The sequence below is a fragment of the Vidua chalybeata genome, chromosome 2 (assembly GCF_026979565.1).
Source record: "Vidua chalybeata isolate OUT-0048 chromosome 2, bVidCha1 merged haplotype, whole genome shotgun sequence".
NCBI lineage: Eukaryota > Metazoa > Chordata > Aves > Passeriformes > Viduidae > Vidua > Vidua chalybeata.
In genome coordinates this window covers 111360962-111384516 of record NC_071531.1, presented here as the reverse complement: position 1 = coordinate 111384516, position 23555 = coordinate 111360962, and the positions used below count along the sequence as shown (strand labels likewise).

At 44.2% G+C, this 23555-nt stretch overlaps 1 protein-coding gene across 1 annotated transcript; it reads right to left on the bottom strand.

Moving 5' to 3' along the window:
- Positions 1 to 66: 66 nt before the first annotated feature.
- POGLUT1 (protein O-glucosyltransferase 1) lies at positions 67 to 14105 on the bottom strand. The gene is made up of 11 exons (XM_053935088.1): positions 14021 to 14105; positions 13745 to 13835; positions 11861 to 12004; positions 11308 to 11443; positions 8566 to 8687; positions 7011 to 7070; positions 5938 to 6037; positions 5088 to 5146; positions 3114 to 3281; positions 2546 to 2602; positions 67 to 1936 (listed from the first exon to the last, which is right to left on the bottom strand). The coding sequence occupies exons 1-11, from the start codon at positions 14097 to 14099 to the stop codon at positions 1780 to 1782; spliced, it is 1173 nt and encodes a 390-aa protein (XP_053791063.1). The 5' UTR covers positions 14100 to 14105; the 3' UTR covers positions 67 to 1779.
- Positions 14106 to 23555: the final 9450 nt, after the last annotated feature.

Sequence of the window (23555 nt, the reverse complement as noted above, 5' to 3'; positions counted from 1 at the left end):
GGAAAAGCTGGGGCTCTGCAGACCTCTTATTACTCTTCTGATGAAGAAACATACATCCAGCAAAACTTCATTATTTTTTGTTTTATTCCAAAAAGCCCTTCATTACAAATAGTTTTAAAATATCATACAGAGCTGTTCAGTTTCTTGGAGTGCTATCTCTCCGTTGGCTAAAAATAGAAAACCAGAAAACCCTTTCCACTCTGGCACAGTTTTCCTGGGGAAACCGGGTTCTTTTAATGCCCCATTCTGTTTCCTTTGCTGGATGGGATAACCCCAGCACTGGTCCCAAAACCAACACACTGCCCCAGCAACCAGCACTTGATCAATAGGGCCAGCTGCTGTGTCCCTGTACCAGGGCTGCAAGGCCTCTGTGAGGGCACACATGCACTTAAATGTTACTGTTCCATGCAGTTTCCTTCTTCCCTGATACACACTGACTGCAGAGGGCCTGAGAGCTGTTGCTATCATCCTCTTCCATTATAATGTGCTTCCCTCTCAGCCTTGAGGCTGCTTTACCAACAAGGAGGCTCCCCTGGGAGGCTCCTGTGTCCCTCCTGCCACCCCACACTCTTCCTGTCTGGGTGCCAGAGAAGATGCTGCTGCCTCCCAGACTCTCACCTTAGGGGGCACAGAGCATTTCAGGAATTGCAGTCCTTCTTAGCCAAGAGGCTGTGGTGGGCATAAAGACAGTGAGCACAAGCAGCCTGTGACGAACTCAAAATGGGTAATGTGAGCAGTAGCTGCTACTGTGTGACTGAAGACATTCCCTCAACCAGGCTGAAGGAGATGAAAAAAGAAGTGGCACAGCTGTGGGGAAGAAAAGCAACAACTGAAGTGAGCAGATGTATTACTAGTCTCAAAAAAAAAAAAAAAAAAAAAACCAAAAAAACAAAACAAAAAAAAAAAACCAAACAAAAAAACCCTCACAATAATCCTAGAAAGATTACAGAAGGAGATCAGAGCAGACTGTGCACTTTTGGAAAAAGGAAGTGCTGAATCTACCTCTGTGAATACTTTCTCTGGGTTCCTAAGGATGACATCCCAGCATGTCTGGCCAGGCAGCTGGTGAGAGATCCTTAACAGGGGCTCTGTTGTGCAGGCACCCAGCTCATCTGCTGGAGGATGAATCTCTGTCTCAGTTGCCAGGTACATCACTGATGATGGCCCCATCACCACCATATGCTGATCCCCTCTGAGGTAGGTAGGGTAACTCTGCAAGGATCAGTTATCCTCCAAGGGCATGTCAAAACCTTACCATCAACCTCTAAAACCTGACATAAAGATAAACTCTAAGCTATCCAGAAAGGTATATACCCCCAAATCCCAGTACCTGCTTCTGTCAGAGAACACCTAATATCCCAAGTGCTATCACCCAGCTGAGAAAACATTGCCAAACAAAGGGGCAAGTATTTACTAGCTGAGTGCAGCTCACAGTCTGTGTCCTTTGCCATGACCTCTGGTAAAAAGTCCGGTAAGGCTTCTCATCGACTGAATGGGATTTAGGATCATTTTGAGACAGGTAGTAACTAAGTACTAAATGCTAACATCCCTCCTCTAGGCATGACTGACAACCCCATTAAATAGCCTTAATCCAATATGCTGCTCAGCATTCTTGTGGTGACAATATAACCAGGTCCCAGTGCCTGGAAGCAATGTCCAAGTCAGCCTACTGCTGTTCTCTGTAGTTCTTCTGTGAAAGGTAAGTCTGAGAGAGCAAGAAATAAGTTAATACTGATCTTCAGATTTCCATAGTGACCAAAGAGAAAAACAGAGAAGTCTCTACAGTTCTGTTTTCAGCTGTGCAGAAGTGATCTCGCTGTAGCTCTTCCTCCTTTTCACTTTGTAAGTCAAAATTTGGGAATATTCAGACAGCAGATGCTCCCAGTAGCAAGAGATGTCCTCCATCTCCAAGTGTTCAGTGATGAACTGACGTCCCCTAGAGACACACAAGTCACAGTCAGGACTGTTTTCTAGTTCCTACAAGAGTCATTAGTTTTGGTTTGGATGTGTATCAACTTTCACACTTCCTTGTTTCAAATGAGAAACAACACACACTGCTCTGTACCGTCTGTTTTAATTTTACAATTTTCATTCATGCTCACAGCTCTGATGGCTGCAGTGCTTTTGCTATCCTCAGGATGGTATTTGCTATCTGGGACAATAAATATCAGATTTCACTTATCACATGCAGCTAGAGCAGCACTGATGCATGCTGCTTCAGAGCAGCCAGATAATGTTTACAGTGCAGACACAGCTCCCAGGAGCCAGCTTGTCTCATATTGAGACAAAAGCTCCCAACCTGTGCCAGCTTTCCATGGGGTTCCTGACATGGGTCACATGTGAACCAAAGAGCTAAGCACAGCATCCTGCTCTCTGCTTCCCTCTGCTATCACTGTTCCAGCCCTCCTGCTGTTCTTGCAGAAGATCAGTTATACTGCACCCTGCTAATACTGGGTTGTCTTTGATGGGCAACCCCTTCAAAAGCTGTGTAAGACAACGTTTTGAAAGAAGACTGCCTAATAGCCAGGAAGGACATACTGCTTACCTCTCTGAAATTTCTTGTGCTACGGCATCGTTTTCCTTTACAAACTGCAAGAGCTCCCTAAAATGAAGACATGCACAAAAAAAGCTATGAAACAACTGGCTCAGTGGAGAACATCACCCCTTAGCTAAATTGTTGGGGAGAGTGAGGTTAAGAGTCTACAAGTGAGTGAAGATGTTGCTCACCTCAGAGCACAGAAGCAACTTCTCTTCTTGATTGTTTCACATCAGTTCTGGACAACATCCTGAAATCTGGGAGCTAACACATTTTTGGCCCACTGATAAGTTCTTCGTCCCCCTTATCTCTGCTGCCCACTTGCAAATTTAAGTGTCTAGTGCCTGCTGATTTCAGTGAGAGTGAAAGACTTACTCCAGTGAAACTGTACTCCCCAAGTAATATCAGCAAAGGATTCTCTGAGAGTAGTGATGAAGAGAAAAGACCATGACCCCCAAGAATCTTTGCCTGATGCCTCAGAGTGGAGGCACTTCATGGCCTAACACAAACCATCCCACCTTCCCAAAGGCTTTCCTGTGGTATGGAATGCTCCATGGAGTGGCCTCAGGCCCCACACCTGACATCAGAGAGGTCTGACCGCACCGGGATGTAGTGGACCCAAGGCTTCAGCTGCGGGTAGAAGAACTCCAACCACTCCTCTCCGACATGAAAGACAAGTGAGCCGCACAGGAAAAGGTGCTTCAAGCGGAAACTGGCCGCCACTCCCCGGAAATTAAACAGGTACCTTTAAAAGGAGGAGCAAAGAGGTGACACATCTTGTGTGAGGAAATGCACTAAGGTGTGCTGGCCTCCAAGCAGCAATGAACCTTCCCTGACAGGCAGCAGCTGAGCAGCACACCAGTCACTAAAACAGAGGAAAGGCATTTATATATTTTTTTTTTGAAGCTGCTCACAGGAAAGGTGAGCTGAAGTTAAGGGTGTGCTGGGTGAGTTTCTGTTGTCAAAACTCAGTGGGAAATTCAAGGTGTGAGGCTTTACCTCTGATAAAGGCACCTGCCTGTGACAAACCAATGAGGCCTTGTGGACAATTGCCAGCAAAGCATGGAAGATCACAATATGGATTCTGTGACCCTATGGGGTCACCCAGAGGCTTTGTCAACCACAAGGAAATCTTTTCCAATTCTCTCTTGCCTTGCAGTGAAGCTTTTTCTGTTCATCATTTTGCTTTGCCACATCTATCTCAGGTTATTTTTTCCTCTGTGATTCTGCTTTAATCTGGATGTAATTGTTTCATATTAACTTGGGAATGCAACCACAGGAGGTTAAATGGGCCAGCACACAACAGATGGACTTCGCAGATAACAAAGAATCCACAATTTTGTTTTCAGTATTTTCTGCCAAGTTAGAAAAGTGGGCTTGACTGTGGCAAGCGGCTATTTTTCTTAGCAAACTGTATCTCATAGGGATGTTTGTTTGCTTACTTGTTTTCTTTATCAAACCCACATTTCTCCAATTATATGGAAAGCTGTTTTTCCTACGGGTAAACCTCCCCAGAACATATAACTGATCTTTGAAGTTAAACATTTTGAGCTGGGGGAAGAGAGTTCTTCCTTTAATTAAGCTATTTTGGGTGGAGCTTATATATTATATATATTTAGGGCAAGATGGGAATTACAGCTAAACTTAGCACAGCAGTAAATAACAAGGAGTAAATCTGAGATTACTTTGCATCCTTTGTACTACCTAGGATCTCAAGGCAGGGACGAGGAGCTTCACTGTGTTAGGAACTCAACAAATACATGTAGAGATGCAACAAGAATGATGGTCTGGAAGCAAGCAAATGCCTTTGCCCAATTCCAGACACAGCTCCCACCATCCATGACCTCAGCCAAGCCAGCCTACTGTAACACCTACACTGAAAGGAGCAGACAAAAGTTCGTGTTGACCCTACCACCCTGAGCTACAACAAAAGTGTGTGAGAAGGTCTCAGCCTACACCATATGATGGGCTGGGGAGCATCAGAGTTGGGCAGTGTATGTGTAACAGAAGGGAGAAATCTGTGCTACAGTCTAGTGAAATACAAAATGAGACAAGTCAATCACATTTGCACAAAAACACAGATTCAGCCAAATGACTGAGCTCTTATATCAGCAGATTCTGGCTGGCAGAATGACAACTAGCAGAAGAAAAAGAAAAAACATATTACACACAAGTGCATACACACTAAGAGCTTATATTGTACATAGAAACCTGTGAGAGTGTTACACCAAAAAAAAAACTCATTAAGTAGTTAAAGAATAAAAACCTTTGTAAATCATAACCACATTCTCCTAAACAACATAAAAAGTATGAATTAATACTAGGTCTGCTCAATCAGATTTTAGGTTCTCTCTTTTACTACATACACCCAGTGGCAGCACTTGTCATGCTAAGCTCCCAAATTTTCAGCTGTCTTATATTTGCTCACAAGCTTTCATATCTCCGTGAAGCTGGTTGTTGAATTAGACCTTAAAATAAAAGGAGACCCTACACCATGCAAGGAAAGACTAACCCACAGCCCTTGAACAGCTTTACTAATCAAAACTCTTACTTGTATTTGCAGTGATCAACCAGTGGAATTTCCTTTGCAGGAGGCTTTCCTAAGGTATCCTTAAAATAAAGAGAATTTAAAACCAAAACAAAACAGTAAGCTTCAAATGATGATTTAACTTGTTTTCCTTCTCAGTTAGAAACAAAGGTGATGTGTCAAAACCTTCCATTCCCACTTCTGAGAAAACCTTCTCTGGTGGGCTGTTAGAAGGATTATAAAGAATTCCCAGCCCTTCAAACATGAAAAAAAGCTCAGTAAATTACACACTGCCTGTAAGTGAATGCCAGCACAAACACATTAAATGATAATGTTTTGTTGGCAGCTACAGAGTGGAAAACAGCTTGGGACAATGGACTGTGTGAAGCCAAGTGTAACTGGATTAGCCAAGACTGTCTGGAGAGAGCTGGACTGTAGACTAAGTAAGAAACTAAAAAGTTATCAGCAACAGTTATCAGAAAGTTATCCACAATGGGATCAAGAAATGGAGAAAACAGAAAAAGTCTAGAAGACTGACAATGCCAGAGAGGCAGCTCAGAGACAGAAGGGGAAGGGTTGGCCAATTTTGTTGTTGTGGGAGAGGAGGAGATTGGCAGAGATTCATTTTCTTATGTGTTCTCCTTTCCTTGAACAACAAGCGTGGAAGGAAGAAAAGTGTTTGGCCTGCCAGGCTCTAGAGACTCCTTCCTTTCATCTGTCAGAGAGGTGCAGCCATCAAGGGAACTACAAACCTCTCCCACTCTGAAGGATCACCCACAACTCTCCAACAAGATGTTTGTCTCCCATCAAAGCCATCTTGCAATGCCACCTTTTCTGGCCTTCACACTCAGAAGACAGACAAACACCCACACACCTTTTCAGATTTCCAAGCCTGGTTTTTAGTGTACTCAGCGTCAACAAGTTCCGGGTTTTCTCGGGACAGCAGGATGAGGGGATCTCTCTCAGGGCTTGTTCTGAAAAAGAAATGCTGTCACTAATTGCCAATCCCCATGACTCAACACAGCTAACAGACTACAGGACTTGAGGCACTGCTTCTTTCTGAAGCTGACCTCCCTGTGTGCCCCCAGAACATTATGAAGTGTGTACCACAGTGTATTTCTGTCCAAGGCTATATTAACAGAAGAGAATAAGTTACGGGTACCAAAATTATTTGACTGACTACATATTTAACAGTATTATTTAAACAATTCCCAGGACAAATCCTGCTTTCTTTATCCTGAAGGGTGCTAAATGCTCTGACTCCCACCTTAGTCAGAGAGAGTTAAGAGATGCTCAGTATCTTCAGCAGTGATCCCTCTGACAGGACTTTAAAACACTGCTGATAAACAAGGTGATGACATCCCTGAGAGACATTTCTCATCACCTGCTGAGCCTACCTGGTAAGCCACCAAATCCTTCCCTACTGGGGAAGGGGAAGAAACAAAGTGTGGGGTTTAGCATTGTTTTAAACTGTCACTGGAGAGAGGCCAAAAAAAAACTTCTCTTATCTCCCACCACTCAGGTAACTTAAGGCCAGAATACTTTTCATTCAGTGTGGAGCACTTGCACAGCAAATAAAGCATTCACATTGGCAGGATGTATGAACAGCAATATTAAATCTTTAAATTTGTATCAAGCACCTGCAGTTCCCTTCAGAGAACAAAACAAGCGGGCTCCTGAGGTGACAGTTTTAGTCATTAAGAAATAATGTGGCAAATCCGTCACGACTTCTGTTTCCCATATTAGGTGATTATAATAAACTAGTTGCAAATGGCAGCTCTTGTGGAGAATAACTAATAGTGCAATGTTGTACAACATGTCTCACTTTCCTTACTTTTGGTACACTTAATTAGGGTTTAGGTCTAGGAGACATGGAAATTTCTACATACAGAGAGCTGTCACAGCCCCTGTTGGTAAAATCTTCTGTTGCAGGAAAAAAAAGCTCACCTGGATCCTCGGAAATATCCCTTAGAGATTTTTTTCTTCCATGGCCATTTTTCTGCAGATCTGAAAATATTTTTTATACATGGCAATAAATGATTTAATATAACCATGAAACAACACTCTCATCAGCTTTCACAGCATGATGTCTTTTTCTATTCTTCATTTTTGATGGAAATCACTTTCTCCATTATAGCATAAAAGAACTCTCAGCCAGGTCCAATGAAACAGGTTTTCCTGTAAATATTGTGTTTAAGGCAACATAATATAGGCTACTTTCCAGAACACCTTTCAGACAAAACAATGTATTATACACAGCTCCCTACCAAACCTTGAAGGGTATTAAAAATTTACCTAATCCACTTCTTGTGCTGTGGTTTTATTTTGCTGTAGTTCACTGAATATGGATAGTGAAAAAATGACTACAGAGTTTCTAATCAGTCATTTCCCACTACAAAACAAAAACTACCAATCGAGAAACAAAAACCACACCTAGTGTTTTGCACTTAAAATACAACGGTTCATTGTTTTTATTAATCACTTTCATTTTAAACCAAATCAAGTCCTTCAAAATAGCTGTTCAGCCAGGGTTTTTTTCTGCCAGTGCAGTCACCTGCCTCACTACTTCTCAGGGGAACTCTGCCATATTTTTCTTCTGTACCTGGTGGAACATGCAGGTCCTGACCCCCAAGCTGATCTACCTGTGCAGGTCAAGCTTTGCTTCTCCTTACAGTGAAAACACAAGGATGAGCTTTGCATCTCCATTACACTACAACACGTTAAGCTTTAGCTATGAATAATCACGTGGATCTTCAGATTTTGAAGAGTGATTCAACCTTGCATTTGGATGTCAAATACATAGAAGTGGTTTTTGCTATTTTGTTTCTGTGTTCACTCACTGTTGCACACTTGGTTTGTCACTCTCCATTGGAAGCAGCCCCTTACTCTGCTAATAAATCAAAAGATCCTGCCAAAAGGAAGACTCCCAGCCAGATATGTCTTCTGTTTAGCCCAGTAGTGACTCTTGATTTCTAGGAATGATTCCAGGTTTTTCTATTGCACAATGATACCCAAGTAAAAGCAGATCTAAAGAAGGCTTTCCTTTAGCCTTCCAGTAGCTTATACAAACATCCTGGATCATCCCTGCAGTGGAAAAAACACAGTTCCTAGAGAGGTAGTTGAAAAGAAAGAAAAATATTTCTGTATGTCGGGAAATTTCTGCAGGCAAAAGATAACTGCTACTTTATTGACAAACCTGCTCTCCCCTAACCTGATAGTAATCTGGCCCTGACAGCATGAAGGATGTGCATAGTTTGTCCTCTGCATTCCTTACTAAAGGGTTGCAAACAGAGGAGCTAATTATAACTTCCAGTGACATCATGCAAGGTTTCCATGGAGAATTCCCATACAGCAATTAGGCTGTAGGTAGTTAATGTGAGACAGCAGGACAGATCACAGGCCAATAGACTTATGGTCTTAGACATCAACAGTGGCCCAGTGCAAGATGGGTTTTTTTCTTCCATGACACCTCCCCCCATACAAAACCATTTCCAAAACATACCTTCTGAGGTCCTCTCTCATGAGGTCCCAGCGCCCTAAACCTGTTGGGTAAATTGGCCAAACAGCTGGTCCTCCTTCCCAAAATGTCCAGGCAGGATACATGATATCATTGTATTCAGATGTCTTGAGAAAAAGGAGAGTAATGCAAGAATGAGAGTAATATCTACTTTGGTTTACTGACTGAGCCCACCAGTAAATGTTCCTGCTAGGAGCTCTGTTGGCTTTCTCCATTATGTGTCCAAAAGAGGCCAAAAGAGCTTTGGAGATACCATTTGCTGGGCTTACAGAGTCACAGAATTATTAAGGTTGGAAGGGACCTCTGGAGATCATCCAGTCCAACCTCCCTGCCATGGCAAGGTCACCCAGAGCAGGTTACACAGAAACACATCCAGGTGGATTCTGGGTCTCCAGAGTGGGAGACTCCACAACCTCCCTGGGCAGGGTTCATATGAAGACAGCTTGATGCTGAAATGCTTCAATGATTTTTAAAAGGCTTTGTCTTGCTGTGTGATGATACAGGACTTTTATGTAGAAAACAGCAAAAGAGATCCATGATGCAGTTGATTAGTAAATAGCAGAAGACCTGAGCTCAACTCACCTTTCTAAAGGTTTGTGCCTATGTGTAGCTACAAATGTTTTCTTCTGATGATAAGTCAGGAGGTATTATTACCTCCTCAGAGATAGAGGCACTTAGAGACACTTTGACATTAAGGTTTCCAACACTTCAGTTCATTCCAGACTTCCCAGAGATCACTTAACAATGCACTGTAACAAATATCCAGGTCACGTAAGAATTCCAGTTCCTCACTCCTGTTTGGTTGCTTAAGTCCCCATATATTATCAGAGGGAAGACCAGCACTTAAGACTAAACCCTTCCATGAAACCAGACTATAGGCAACTTCCTTGCCCTAGTAGTAAACTTCCTACATAATTATCCATCTAGCTATCTGTCACCTGGAGATACTGGAGAGTCCAAGGCCAATGAGGTAGTTAGGAAGGTAGTGCACATGACTTATGAACAGGGGCTGAGGAATGGGTTTGTCTGTGCACAGGAAGAAGAGGCTTGGGGGAATGTAAATGACATCTCCTACTGCCTAATGGGAGAGTTCGGGAGGAGGCACACTCTTTTCTGTAGTGCAGAGCCAGAATGAGTGGCAGCAGGCTTTGATTACAAGAGGAGAAATTCCAGTTAGATAGTGGGAAATGTGTTTTCATTCTGACAACAGGTCAAACTCTGTGAATGCCCTGTCCCCGGGGATGCTCAGATCTGAGCAGGATGCAGCCCAGAGCTGTTCCTACTCTGAGCAAAGGTGCTAGACTGGGTGACCTTGTGTGGTCCCTTCCAGCTTGAATGAGTGTGTGCTTCTCCACCTTCCTAGTCCTGCTACAACCAGGCACTCCTTAGAGACCATGACAGCGCCATGATCAACTTTCTGAGATGCAGAACAGGACAATACTTCAATCTCTTATACTTTCAGCTTTAGAAAACACATGGGATCAGCACCCTGAAGTCTTCCTAACACTGGCTGCTGAAATGTGAGCTGTGCCTGGGTCACCGGGTTTCAGTTAAGATAGGGATGAGGTTACAGTTCATAGACTGGACAACAGTGAGTGCAGAACTGAGTTTCTTGCAGGGCACTCAGGGGCAGAATGAGGAAAACAGCTGCAAAGATTAAACTGCAACCTGCTTTGCAAAAACTTGGGTTCTGCTGGCTAGAGTTAAGGCTGTTCAATGGTCAAGGGGCAAGACAGTTTGGCTTTACTGCTGCATCCAGCAGCGAACATGGTTACTGCCTATGCTGAAAATCTAGAGATAATTTTAGGATTGCTGGGGAATAGGAAATAGTTATGGATCATACTATGGTTCAGATTGCATGAGCTGAAGATTTAGGTTCAGAGTAACCTAAACCTTGTTTATGCAAGTTAGCAGAAACAAAGCTGGGTTTGAACTAGCAAGACCAAAGTGTTCATTGCTTCTCCTTGCATCTTACTGTCTGCTGGACTTTAGCCAAGAATAGGATTTGTCATGAAAGTGCAGAATTTGAGCATACAGGGATACACTAAGGCAAAGCAAGATTAGCCAAAGCTTGAGGTGTAAGAACATTTTGTTGAAAAGGATGAGGCACTATGCTACAGTGAGGTTTAACAGTGGGAGAGGATGGAAAACATGCAGGAGGGCTCTTGAGTCTGGGAACAGAGAAGCAAAGAGCGGTTGTCTCCATGCATGTGTGCACCTCTGCGTATGTGTGCACATTTGCAGGTGGAAAAGGGAATCCAGGAGAAAAGGGTCCACAGAAGGTGACAAGATTATAAAAACACCCGTCTGTGGCACCACATAAAAAGGACTAAAATATTCACATTAAATGAGATTACTGTATGACCACTGAGATGACCAAAAATCCTTAATATTGTTGATAAACTATGGCTACACTTTTAACAGAGGTATTGTAGCAAATGGGAGGAATACTGGCACATATCCCACCGAGGTGTGTATCATTCCACTTCAGCAGAGGTACACTTTTTGACCTGGAAGAGGAGCTAATGAGGGGGAAAGCTGATCTATCAAATTGATCTGCAGGTCTGTCTGTCAGAAAACTGGAAGCGAAAGGAAACAAAGGGCAAGAAAGAGCAAGCAATTTCAACACACAGAAAATCTGCAGAGAACCATCCTCAAAAATATGTTCCCAAGATAAAGAAGGCCATGCACATCTTGGAAATGCTCATCTTTTAAAGCTGTGTGTACCTTGCTGAAGGAGAAGACTGGGATAATGGGTTTCATCCACTTGGGAACCTGGGGGTAGTCTCGCACATTGATCACCATTTCCATGTCAGGGAGGCGGTGGATGATCCCCAGAATGAAGTGCTCAACTCCACTGCATCTGTGGAGAAATGACACATGGCAAAAGAGCTATAAGGAGGCAGATTCCTGCAGTCTCTTGCAGGCTTTCCTCTGCACAGGAAGGCAGAAGAGATGGCGAGCCTAAGCCATACCATGGTGCAAACTGGGAACTGCCTACAGCAGCCTCCAAGTCCCACAGCAGCAGTGACACCAGTGAGGCAACACATCCTATTAAATCTGCCCTGATCTGAATTTCTCTGGGATTCCACAACCAACCAACCCTTTGTGCACTGTAGTGCAACAGTGACACTTTCCTATTGATGCATATAAGCCTAATAGTTTATTTTCTGGGCTCCTGCTCTGAAATATCATTGTACTCAATAACTGCCAACTTGGCAGTGCTGGAAGTACTCTTCTGTCCCAGCTAGGGAGAGCAAATCCTCTGCACAGCTCTTACCTTGCAGGGAACATGCAGTCCTGCTCACGATACAGTTTGTTTTTAATTATTTGGTAGTGGGTCCCGAGCTTCCGGCTCACCACGTCTGACATGGTCTCCCTGGAAATGCCACCTCGAAAAGGAGCCAGGTCCTGCTTCCAGACACTGAAACAAAACCATCAGCCATTATTATGTACCACAGGGAGGATACTGTGCATTAAATACTGCAGTGTGCAGAACAGGCTTCTAGCTCTAGGAGCTCTGGTGTGAGAATTTAAGTCACTTGGAAGTTCCCCAGAGACTCACACTTTTACCTATGTGCTGTTTGCCTGAACACAAAGCCCAGCACAGGACACCTCTAGACACTGTCTCACAAAAGTACCTGATATACCCTGGAATGTTTTGGGTAAAACCCTCCAGCTCACTTCACCCTTGTGCTCTGGCTCTCTAAAAATGATGGGGCACACCAAGACTAAATTCCTCACACAATGTCATGTAGATATTAAAAATGTAGGTAACAGTCTAGTTGCATGAAATACCATCACCCAGGAACACTGGGTGAGTGAAAGCTGGCCCAGGAGGACAGGCCTATGCAGCACATGTCCTGTGACTTCTGCACACCACCAGCGAGCTCCAGGAATACAGTATGGAAGCACAAACCTAATGAATATAAGAAAACACAGAAGGAGGATGCAACTTATATAAAATTAGTCTAAAAGTCCTGTGATCTAACTGCTTGGAGCATGTTAAACAGTGTCAGATTGTAACAGCCAAGGAAACATTCTTTGCTTTTAGGTAGACACTGCATCAATGTTTCAGTTTAAGAAAACACTGCCAGGGCGATCCCACTGCGTGAGTGGTCAAACACTGGTACAGGTTGCATAGAGAGGCTGTAGAGTTTCTTTGGCATATTAATGTTGAGATATTCCAAACCTGACTGGTCACAGTCCTGGCAACCCTACTTGAGCAGAGGGGTTGGACTTGATGATCTCAAGAGGTCCCCTCCAACTTGCAGAATTCTGCTATTTCCTAATTGGACAGAGAGCAGTAAAACTATGTAGGAATTGCCATTGTGCAGATAGTCTGACCACAACAGCATGGGCAGTGTGGTAGGGATGCAAACAGGATGAGCTTGAGAAGAGAGTTGCAGTGCCATGGCATATTCACAGCCTCACTTCATGCTACTACTTCCTGTCATGTTCTGCAGCAGATTTTTGGAGGTTGTAACCACTTGGGGAGGTGTTTGGCCCAAAGATGGGCAGGAGCTGGTGGGGTGTATGTTTAAAGATTAGGATATGTCTTTAGGCTGTATCTGGATTGGAATTTAGGAAAGACTGGAAAGCTCAGCTAGAAGAGACCTTCCCTCATCAATATTTCAAGAGGAATGAATATCAAAAACTCCAAACAGAGTGTACAAACAGTAGCTCAATATGACTCATCTGATTTTAAAAGCCAATACAGCACTCAAACCCCAAAATGAGTGAGCACATCCGATACTTTTAAATAGGAGGCTTGAAGTTGGGCATCTGTGTTTCTTCATCTGAAATCCTAATCCTAAAGGCAGAAGGATCCTAAATTAAATTTTCCTCCTTTAAACAAAAATGCTGATTAAAGGTATCAAACCCCCCCAGCCCTACTGAGTGAGAGGGCAGAAGTGGGTCGTTAAGAGAAGTGTCACCAGCTATGTGTATGGTTTATTGGGTGGTCTATATGAAATGCCAACACACCGTGTTGGCTCAGTCGCAGAGGGTAACAAGGTGTGTGGCCAGCGGCGGTCCCACAGCTGCAGATGCGACACCTTTGGGCCAAAATATTCCCTGGCTTATCCCAATCCACCAGGGCTGCCGAAAGTATTCCCTGCTATGTCCGGACACCTGCGCAGTCGAAAGGAAACCAGTCTCTCACCTTTGGTGGCAGCTGCAATTTTCCTTTACACACGGCTCATAGGCTTCCACAGCTTTCTTAATTTGGCCAGTTATCGTTTTCCACTTGGCATCTAAAACACACAGGGAGGAAAAGCCAAAGGGTTCGATCCATCCGCCGGCAGAACAAGCGGCGGGGTGGTGAGGCGGGGAACGGGCAGCGGGTCGGGCGCGCCTTCCAGCCCGGGGCGCTGGGGGAGCCGCCCGCCCGGCCCGCCGGCCCCGTCCCGCGCTGCCGGCCCGCCGTCCCGCCGCTCACCTGCCGCCAGGGCGGGCTGCAGGCGGCACAGCGCGGCCGCCACGGCCCACAGCGCCAGCGCCGCCCGCCCCGCGGCCATGGCCGCCCCGCCGCCCGGCCCAAGATGGCGGCGCGCCCGCCCCGCGCGGCCACGGGAGCTGGAGTTCCCGCCCGAGCGCTGAGGGGGCGGCCGGGCGGGCACTGCCGTGTCGCGGTGTCGGAGTGGCGGCCGGTCGCGATGGATGGGGCCGTGCTGCACAGGCAGCCCGCCGCCCAGAGGAGCTCTGAGTGCGCAGCTGGGATAGCCCTTCCAAGTATCCTCCTAGCTCCGCCCTCAGGAGTCCCGCCAGACTCGCACCGGTCTGGGTGCCCGCCTGCCGGCCCTCGCTGCCTTCGGGGCGTTTTTGGGGGAGAACTTCCCCCAAATGAATCTGACACTGTTTAACATGCTTTGGGGGAGAACTTCTCCCAAAACGCCTGGATTCATCAAGCAGTCGGTCCAGCCTGTAAGAGGCTCTTTCTCGTGGCCCGACCACTCGCTGTTGCCAAGGCCTGATTCAATTTGAACATCTAAAGTCACGAATCTCATCGTTACTATATAAAGGTTCAGACTGATTTGTATAAATTTCTTTCCAACTTCAGGGCTGTGGACTGCAAGGAGGCATGGAATCATCAAATGGTTTGGGTTGAAAGGGACTTTAAACATTATTTAGTTCCTGCCATGGGAAGGGATGTTTTTCACTAGACCAGGCTGCTCAGAGCTCCATCCAACCTGGCCTTGAACACTTCCAGGGATGGGGCATCCACAACTTTAGGCAACCTGTTCCAGTGGCTCACCATCCTCACAATAAAGAAGTTTTTACCTAACATCTAATCTAAATCCATGCTCTTTTGGTTTTAATCCATTCCTCCTTGTCCTGTCACTACGTGTTATTGTAAAAAGTCCCTCTCCATCTTCAGGTACTGGAGGGCTGCAATTAGGTCACCCCTAAGCTGTCTTTTTTCCAGGCTGGACAAGCCCAATTCTCTCAGCCTTTCCTTGTAGGAGAGCTCCTCCATCCCCATAGTTCTCTTGGTGGCCCTCCTTTGGACTCATTCCAATAGGTTGGTGTCCTTCAAGGATGAGATGATCTTTAAAGATCCCTTCCAACTCAAGATATTCCATGGCTCTATGAAAGAAGAGGACTGAGAATCGGTGGTTGAGCACCATCAACATAACATAACAACATTTCACTGTGCAAAATGGTTTGTAAGAATGCAGTATTCAACGCTACCCTCCTCTCAGTGTCTGGCAGTTGAGTTTGGGTCAGCTCGGTCATGTTTGGCCATCCTTCAAGAGACAGGTTTATCAATTGGGTGCTAGATGCAATACCCATGCTGATAAGCCACCCAAATCAGCGTAGGTCAGAGGGGCTGCCAATAAGCAGATACCATCCAAAGATGAATCCAGACCAGTCAATCAATGGTTCTTCCCAAGGCTGAATGTGGGAAGGTCTGTCCCATCTTCATAGGGTCTGTATACTCAAATGTGAACACTAAACATTCATTTTTCCTAGCTTGGTGGCTTCGGACTTCAGGAAGAAGAGCTGTGGTTGCTCATTAATAGGAAGGAGCCACATTTACACTAAGTTTCTATAGAGTGAACTCTGATTAGCCACAACAGCCTCCAACTCCACTAGTCATAAAGGCCTCTTTTGTGTGAAACTGAATTGGTCCTGTATGTATTTGTAGATTTGGGTGGAGAAATGATTACCAGAAAACAGACCAAAGAGGAAAAGCATGTGCTGACAAGGAGCGTGAAGGTTTCCCAAGGACTGCTAAATTCCAGAGACAAGTAGTTCTACTGAATTTGCAAGAGCTGATAAAATCCAGGCACCAAGTCTGCTCACTCTGTGCAAGGCCCCAGGTGAATACTGGGATCAACCCCTGGCTGTGTGACCGGAGGGCAGCAGCTCCTACAGGCAAAGTCTGCGGGATCCTGTGTGCACCCATTGAAAAAAGTCACTTTGAGGGACTTTCTGAACACCTGCTTGGAAGGTGCCAGTGCCAGCACAGCCCTCTACTGGGGTTGTCCCTGTGAGGGAATAAGTGAATTTTTGTGTATTATATGCTATTAATAGTAACAACTTCCTAGAGTGAAAGCCTTGAGTACTTCTGGCTGTCTCATCCTAAATCCTTGTTGCACGGCCAAACATTTTTTAAGCAAATCAGGAAAATTAATCCCTTCTTTTCATCTTCTCCTCAAGATCCTCTGTCTTCCTTTTGATTTCTTCATAGGGGTCTGCTTTCTTTCTTTTCCTCTACAGTCCTTCTTAGAACTGCAGTGGCCACAGATCCAACTAGAGGCTGGTCTGAAGACTCCCCCAAAAGTGTAAGGACTCCCCCCAAAAGTGTAAGGTAAAACCAAAAAAATTGTCAATACTTTTAAATGTCTATATTTGCCTCCACTGGTCTCACTCAGTCTTTTCTACATTACTAATCCACCCATTAGTTCTAGCAAAGTTTTCTGTCTTTCCCTCTCAAGTTCCAGACCAGATTTTCCTGCTTCTTTCCTGGCTGACTGAATAGAGACATCAGCGCACTCTTCCAACACCATTTCTGTTTGTTTCTCACAGCTCACTGCTAAGTCTCCTACTCAGCCAGTAGAGCTGTAGTAGTTCACTCTGTAGCAAAGGTTATTTCGGGTACTTTCTCTGAAGCAAATAGTAGGAGTGGTAGTCAGCATAAATGTTTAATAGGCCCTGAGAGCTAAGACTTTAAGATGAAGCTTCTTTTGAAGCTACATTTACAGCCTCTGCTCTCACAGGCTTTGTATAATGAAAGCACCCCAGGCCACTGTGGTGTGGTTTTGGCATGTGCTGTAGTTCCCCCCAAGCACCTTGGATGGTTGTAAGCCTCAGAACCCCTTGACTCTCACTTCAAACACAGCCTTTGCCTCACCTTCTCTACCTTCTTAATTTCCTGTAAATCCAGAGCTCCGTGCAGGAGCATCTGGCTCTGATCTTTGATACCCTCCCTCAAACACAGCCCCTCCCTCATTTTTTTTTTCTCTGCCAAATCAAGCATAAACACCCACAAATTTACTTTCATCCTGTTCCATGTGCCCGGAGTGGAAAATCTTGGCTGTAAATCTGGTGTCCTTGCTTTACATATTCAACATAGGTTAGAAGAAGGGTGCTCGGGAAAGACTTTGGTTCTCCAAGCTGCTTTTAAGATTGAGTTGAAGAAAACATACTTCCTACATGTTCTCTCAGAGCTGTGGTCTGGCTTTTCTTTGCTGCTATCTGCTTGAGCAGGAGTGGCGGTGGGGGCTGTTCTCCTTTAATTCATCCTTTTGTGCCAAATGGAAGTCCTAGGCTTCCTGAATTCCTCAAATAATGGGGAATATTTCCTGTGGAGAATGGCCATCTCAGCAGAGGGTAGAAGGAAAATGTACAGGCTGCTGAGCTTCAAAACCTGTGATTGACATTACCAAGGCTTCTGGGGATGGGTCCAGTCTTTCTCATAAGAAGCCACACAGCTTCTGGAGAGTCAAGATTGTTTCCTGTTGGTGAGATCCTTGTGGAGCTTCTTTCCCCCTGGCTCTGAGCTGTGTCTTATAACATGCAGCCCTGTGGAGGTGTTGGACTGTGGCTGTCAGGATTCAGGGCTGGCCACAGCTGCAGTACATGGCTTGGGGATGTTTTGTATTGAATATTCAATTATTTTATGCAAAGGAGGGGAATTATAAAAGCGTTACAGCAACTGGAGCACTGCAGAGAAGTGTAGTGCCAGAACAGGACACCCAGTAAGGGTTGGGATCATGAATGAAGGCTCAGACTAAGACTCTGCAGGGTCTGCAGAACCTCAGGTTTGGACTGGGCAAAACAATGCTGGAGACGCCAGAGTTCGGTTTTGACGAAATCCCATGAGAGTGTGCCAGTGAAGGAAGTCAGTAACCCAGCCCTCAACCCAGCCTGAGGATTTGTCAAGGCAAAGGAAACAATGGAGCTTCCAAGGAACAGTGGGAAAGGCATGTGTAGCTCAAGCTCAAGGTCAAAGTTTAAGTAGTTGTGCATGCTGTGTGAGCAACACAAACCAACTACATCTGGTGCTTGGGAGAAGATGCAAGAACTGCACTGGTTTCATCCCTTGAGGGATTTGTATGTGTCAGAGGATTCCTGTGCTCATGACAGTGATGACAGTGTCATAAAATTTTTTTTCATATTGGCAGCCCCAAAAAGGAAGAAGGACACCTATTTAGTGTGAATTGAGTATGTAAATACACTTATAAACATTGGGCCAGGAATATATCTAAGGCTTTTTATTTGTAGCCCTTAAAAACAGTACAGATAAATCCATCTTTCTTGGAGGAGTTAAGAATACCTAGGACTCCTGAACAGAAGGATGAACTGAGTTGTGGTTCCTCCTAAAGACACAGCACTTGTCACTACCACTGTCATTGCTGCAACTACTATTTTTCCTGAAGGCCACCATCACTGGAGAATTCCTAGATGTTTGTGACCCCATAAGACACTAAGTCACTGGATTTGTTAAATTATCAAAGCATGGAACTGTAATTGTGAGCATCTTGTGAACTGAGGTACTAAAGTCACCAGCACCCCTGCACAAACCAAAAACTGGAAACGGCAAATTTGTAGTGGTGGAGCATGGGGGGGATATTTTGAAAGCAAAAAGCCCTTTGTTTCATCAAGAGGATGTATTCAATATTTGTACCCATTTGCTTTTGCATTTGAGTCACAGGACATCACCGCAAGCTGAAATTGAGCACATTCCTATAGAAAAAGCATTGGCATTAGGCCATGGCTGTAAAGACTTTTAAAAATCTGTTTGAGAGGCCATGTTAACTAAAACTGATCATAAATCACTTTTTGCCATTGCCATTGGGGATCTGGCAAACACCTTCCTGCAAACAGAACGTCTCTTTCTTTAGCTACAGTTGTATAACTTGCAAATTGAATGCGAACCTGAGAAAGATTTAGTAGTTGCAGGCACACTCTCTAGAGCCTTTGACAAAAATTCTGTGGAACAAAGTCCCAGGCTAGATTATGGATATGTCAATTGGGGAAAACAAAATAGAAAAACCCAGCCTTGTCGGTTTTAAAATGAAATGCAGAATTTTATTGCTGGTGGTTTGCTGAGGACGAGACACTGCAGGATGTAATTAAGGTTCTACTAGAAAATGATTTGCACAGCTTATTCTGTCCCTGTTTCAGTTTAAAACGATTTAGATGCCACTTCTCTGAGGCATGAAGAAAACTGATCCTTGAAGTGTTGCAGGAAAATAAAGACACAGAAAGCCATTTAGAGCCTGAAGGCAGCGTGAGACATCTCTGCCTCCCTCAATAGTCAGAAATACAAGCAATGTGAAATGGAGGAGTGCATGCTGGTGGAAAACACTCACCCTCTGGAAGGAAGTTAGGGAAGCAGGCTGGCATCAGCTTGATGTGGGAATCCTGAGCAGCCATTTTCATATTGCAGGGTAGTCTCTGAGGGAAGACACTACAGCTTTGTAAGGGAGCAGGTCACTGGTATCTCTTAACAGTGGATTTCATATTCATAACAACAAGTCTGTCAATGGACTGCAGGTCAGTGCAACCTTATGTGTATCCCAGCTAATCCCCAGTGCCTAAACTTACCACAGCAGTGGAAAGCGATGCCGAAACTCTGCCAGGAAGGGGGCAGCGTCAATCTGTTGCACTCCTGGCACTACTCAGTTGCAGTGGATTGTCACATCTGTGCTAGCAGAAACTGATATCGCAGTGAGGGTGGGTTTGTTGAGATAAGCAAATGGGAAAAGTGGAACAAAAACGTGGTGTGATTTTGTAGCCTGGGATTGGCAGTGTTTCACAAGTGATACAGATGCACAGTAACAGAGAGACTCAGCAACTGAAGATGGGGTGTGCTCTGTGGAGACTTCGTGATCACTTAAGGGGGTTGTTGTAGGCAGTGCATGCTATGGAGGAATAGATTCATGTTTCCCAAATTCCACAGGCCATTGTGAAGGTGTAAATTGCTGCCTTCCATGTCGGTGGTGTTGGCTTAGAGTGGCTGTAGTCTAGAAAAGTAAGCAGCATTTTAATGGGCTTTTTGCTAACCATGGGATGGGTTCTCCAGAGGACATGGGTTAGAACAGAGGACATCTGTGGCAACAAGACATCTCTTAGGGAGCAGACACCTTGCATGTACTTGTGGTGTCTGTTATCTGGGTGCAGTTGAACCTGTGTCCCTAGGGAAGCTTTGGGGAGCTGTACCTTTCAGAAGCTCTTGGAGGAGGTGCCATTGTGCAGAGGCTTGTGTGAACAGCACCGATCAGAGCTCAGACAGTGATCCATGCACAGCTCCTTGGGGTTCCTGGTTAGGAGACATTCCTGGACAACATGGAACATGGGAGTTCTTCCATGCTATTTCGGCCAGCAACAGACGTGTTCAGGTACAAGGTGCTGAGCATTGAGAGGGCTTTGTTTCTTCCTAAAGTCCCAGTGCTTGTCACTGCCACTGCCATTGCTGCAGCTGCTTTGCTTCCTGAAGACCATCATCACTGGAGAATTCCTAGATGTTTGTGACTCCACAGACATAAAGTCACTGAAGTTGTTAAATTATTGAAGCATGGAACTGTAATTGTGAGCATCTTTGTTACAACTTTTTTTGCAGAGCTACACAAAATTCGTGCTTTTCTCTGTCCTAGCATTGCTTGAATGTAATAGAATTTCCTTCTGCTAATAAACTGAGGCATTAAGTTTCTAATTTAGGGATGGGATAAAATGAGTTGTGCTGTGATTTCTAATCATGGGAGAACTCTTCTAATGTGCACACATTCAGTGTTTGTTGTATAAAAATGGTTCCTTAACAATGCCCATTGCAGCTAATTTGTAACTACACAGTGTAAACATTGATTTCTAAAGTTTTTTAATAGATCCCCAAGCTACTTAATTATCACTTACTGACCCTTGTTTTCTAATGGTGATTAGTTTAGTTTCCTCAAACTTTATAAGAGCTGTGTCTCAAGTGGCAGTAATATGGACAATTTCTTATTCCATATTTAATAGGATAGAGGGTCTCCAAAGCATTACTAGATCATGTCTTCCCAAAATTAGGCTTTACCCTCACAGTGATAGCCCTCTTAGCTGGACATTTTGAATGTTCTATCTTGTTCAGCTAAAGCTTGTATTTAAATCAGGGAGAAGCAAATTCAAACCACAACTCTGGGATTTAAAAAAATGTGGTTTAAAAAAATCACAAAGTCTTGCTTATAGTAGTTTCTTTTCAGGTCTGGCACAGTTTTTGGACTATAAACCTGTTGGATTATTCAGCAGTCATGTCTATATTAGTTGAGGAAAGAGACCAACCTGGTTTCTGAGAACAATTTGCCATGAAGAAAGTATGTAGGCTAACTTAATCCCGGTGGCAGTTTCATTGACTTGAAGAGTTAGCAGAGCTGAAGTTCTCTTTCACACTTAGCTTTCCACTGCACTCTGCATCCCCCTACACTCTTCAAATGACGTTGGCTGTAAGGTCAAGAGAAAAACTGCTTTTGAATCCCTTGAGGTAGAAAATTGGAGAAAGGCTTTTGCTGATCAGAGAGCAGAGCTTCTGGAAGAGACTTCCAAAAGCAGAAGTTGGTTTTTTTGTCACTTCCTATCATCAGAGAACTAAGTCCGTTTTAAAAGGGGTGCAGGTTCAGAGACCCACCAGTCTGAAACAAGCAGTGAAACTTTTCTTCTTATCAAATATAATATCACTGAAAAGTCAGAAAATAGGACTGAAGGGTGTGTTGGGATGTCTTCTAGTCCATTCCTCTACACGACAGCATGGGTACTTCTGTCTGCCATTCTTGACCAACATTTGCCCTTTTCTTAAAGACATGCAGTGATGGATCCTGCTCCGACTTGTAGCAGTTTTGGGCTCATTTTGGGCTTGCTTTCTTTGTGAGTTCAAGTCCTGCCTTCCAATGCTGACACCGTAACTCCCATGTAGCCATTCCTGCCCCTGTCTACCACATTTGAATAGCTGATTTTTCCTAAGCAACTGTAGCATTTTACATGTCTTTTTTGAGTTCCATCCTTTTTTTCTCCCCAGACTTTCTCAGATAATCAAAGATGTTTTGAATACTAAGTATGTTTTCCAGCATATTTGCAGCCTCTCCCAACAAGGTGACATCTAAAAGTTTAATAAGCTCAGCCTCTGTTTCTTCATTTTTGTCATTAATGAAAATATTGAACAATACAAGTTCTGAGAGAATCCTCTACAAAAATCTTGCTTGATGCATGTTTCCTGTTTGATGGAGAAGGAGCAGTAACTTCCCTGGATATGAAATGTCCCTCTTCTCCAACTGACAGTCAAGAACAATAATTTTCGCGTATTGTGAAACATTCCAAGTTTCAAATATTTTACTAAGAAAAGTCTCCAAAGGCTGGGCAAGCACAGAATGCCTAACAGCAGAATTTATTCACAGACTGTAGAGAATCTGTGCTGTAGCCATGAAGTCCATAAACATTTAAAGGGAGATGATCTGCCCAAGGAAATTCTTTAAGTATTTATGGTACCCTTCTAGACACCTAGCAGGACAAAACACCTCCTGGCCTTAAAGCTGGAGTGTTACAGAAATAGTCTCAGCAGACTGTTGAAGAGAAGGGAAAAACAAACAAACAAAAAAAAAAACAACAACCCACAAAACTGTGGATTCAAGCCTTTTGGAACGGGCATGACCTCTATAGAACGCTTGGAAATTCCTTTAAGGTTTTATTACTTTGCAAAAAGCTCTCATGGTTTGGTGCTTCTGACTTTTGGGTTGCACAGTGATCTCATACTGGTGGCACTGTGATCTGCACATACTTAAATCCTTTTCAGACATACTTCTAAGGGTGCTTAGACATTCAAATGGCCAACGGGAAGGCTTGAATTTTTCAAGATAGTGATGTCTTGTACCTTCCAGATTTAAGCCAACCTCCAGCTGTTTGGTATCAGGAAGACACTATGTAGAAGGTAGATTATCCCAAATGGTTCTGCTGCAGTTCAAAGGCACCTAAACAGCTTGGAGAAATGGGCCAGTGGGAGTCCCATGAAGTTCTACAAAGCAAAATGCCAATACTACTGGAAAATACTGGAACTGGAACTGTTCCAGCAGAGGATCAGGAAAATAGTAACAGGCTTGGAGCACTTCTTAGGTGGGGAAAGGCTGAGAGAGCTGGGACTGTCCAGACTGGAGATGGGTGTGATCTTATCCATGGGCATAAATGCCTGATGGAAAGAAGACAAGAGACAGACTCTCCTCCATGGTATATAGTGAAAGGACAACAGGCAACAGGCACAAGGTGAAACACAAGAAGTTTTATCTGAAAAACACTTCTTTTTTTCTTTTTATTTTTTTTTTTTAACTGTGATGATGTGTTGAATACTGGAACAGGTTGTCCAGAGAGGTTACCAAGTCTCTTCACATAAAAATACTAAAGATCTGACTGGCTATAGGCCTAAGCAAGCTGCTCTAATTGAAACATCTTTGATCAGGATTGAACCAATTTTCAGAGGTCCCTTCCCACCTCAATGATTTTGTGTG

Coding starts and splice junctions, on each gene's coding strand:
- POGLUT1 (XM_053935088.1), bottom strand. CDS start 14,099: ATGGCCGCGGGGCGGGCGGCGCTGGCGCTGTGGGCCGTGGCGGCCGCG. Junction 13,836..14,020: donor GCAGCCCGCCCTGGCGGCAG/GTGAGCGGCGGG, acceptor TGTGTGTTTTAG/ATGCCAAGTGGAAAACGATA. Junction 1,937..2,545: donor GCACAAGAAATTTCAGAGAG/GTAAGCAGTATG, acceptor GTGTGTCTCTAG/GGGACGTCAGTTCATCACTG.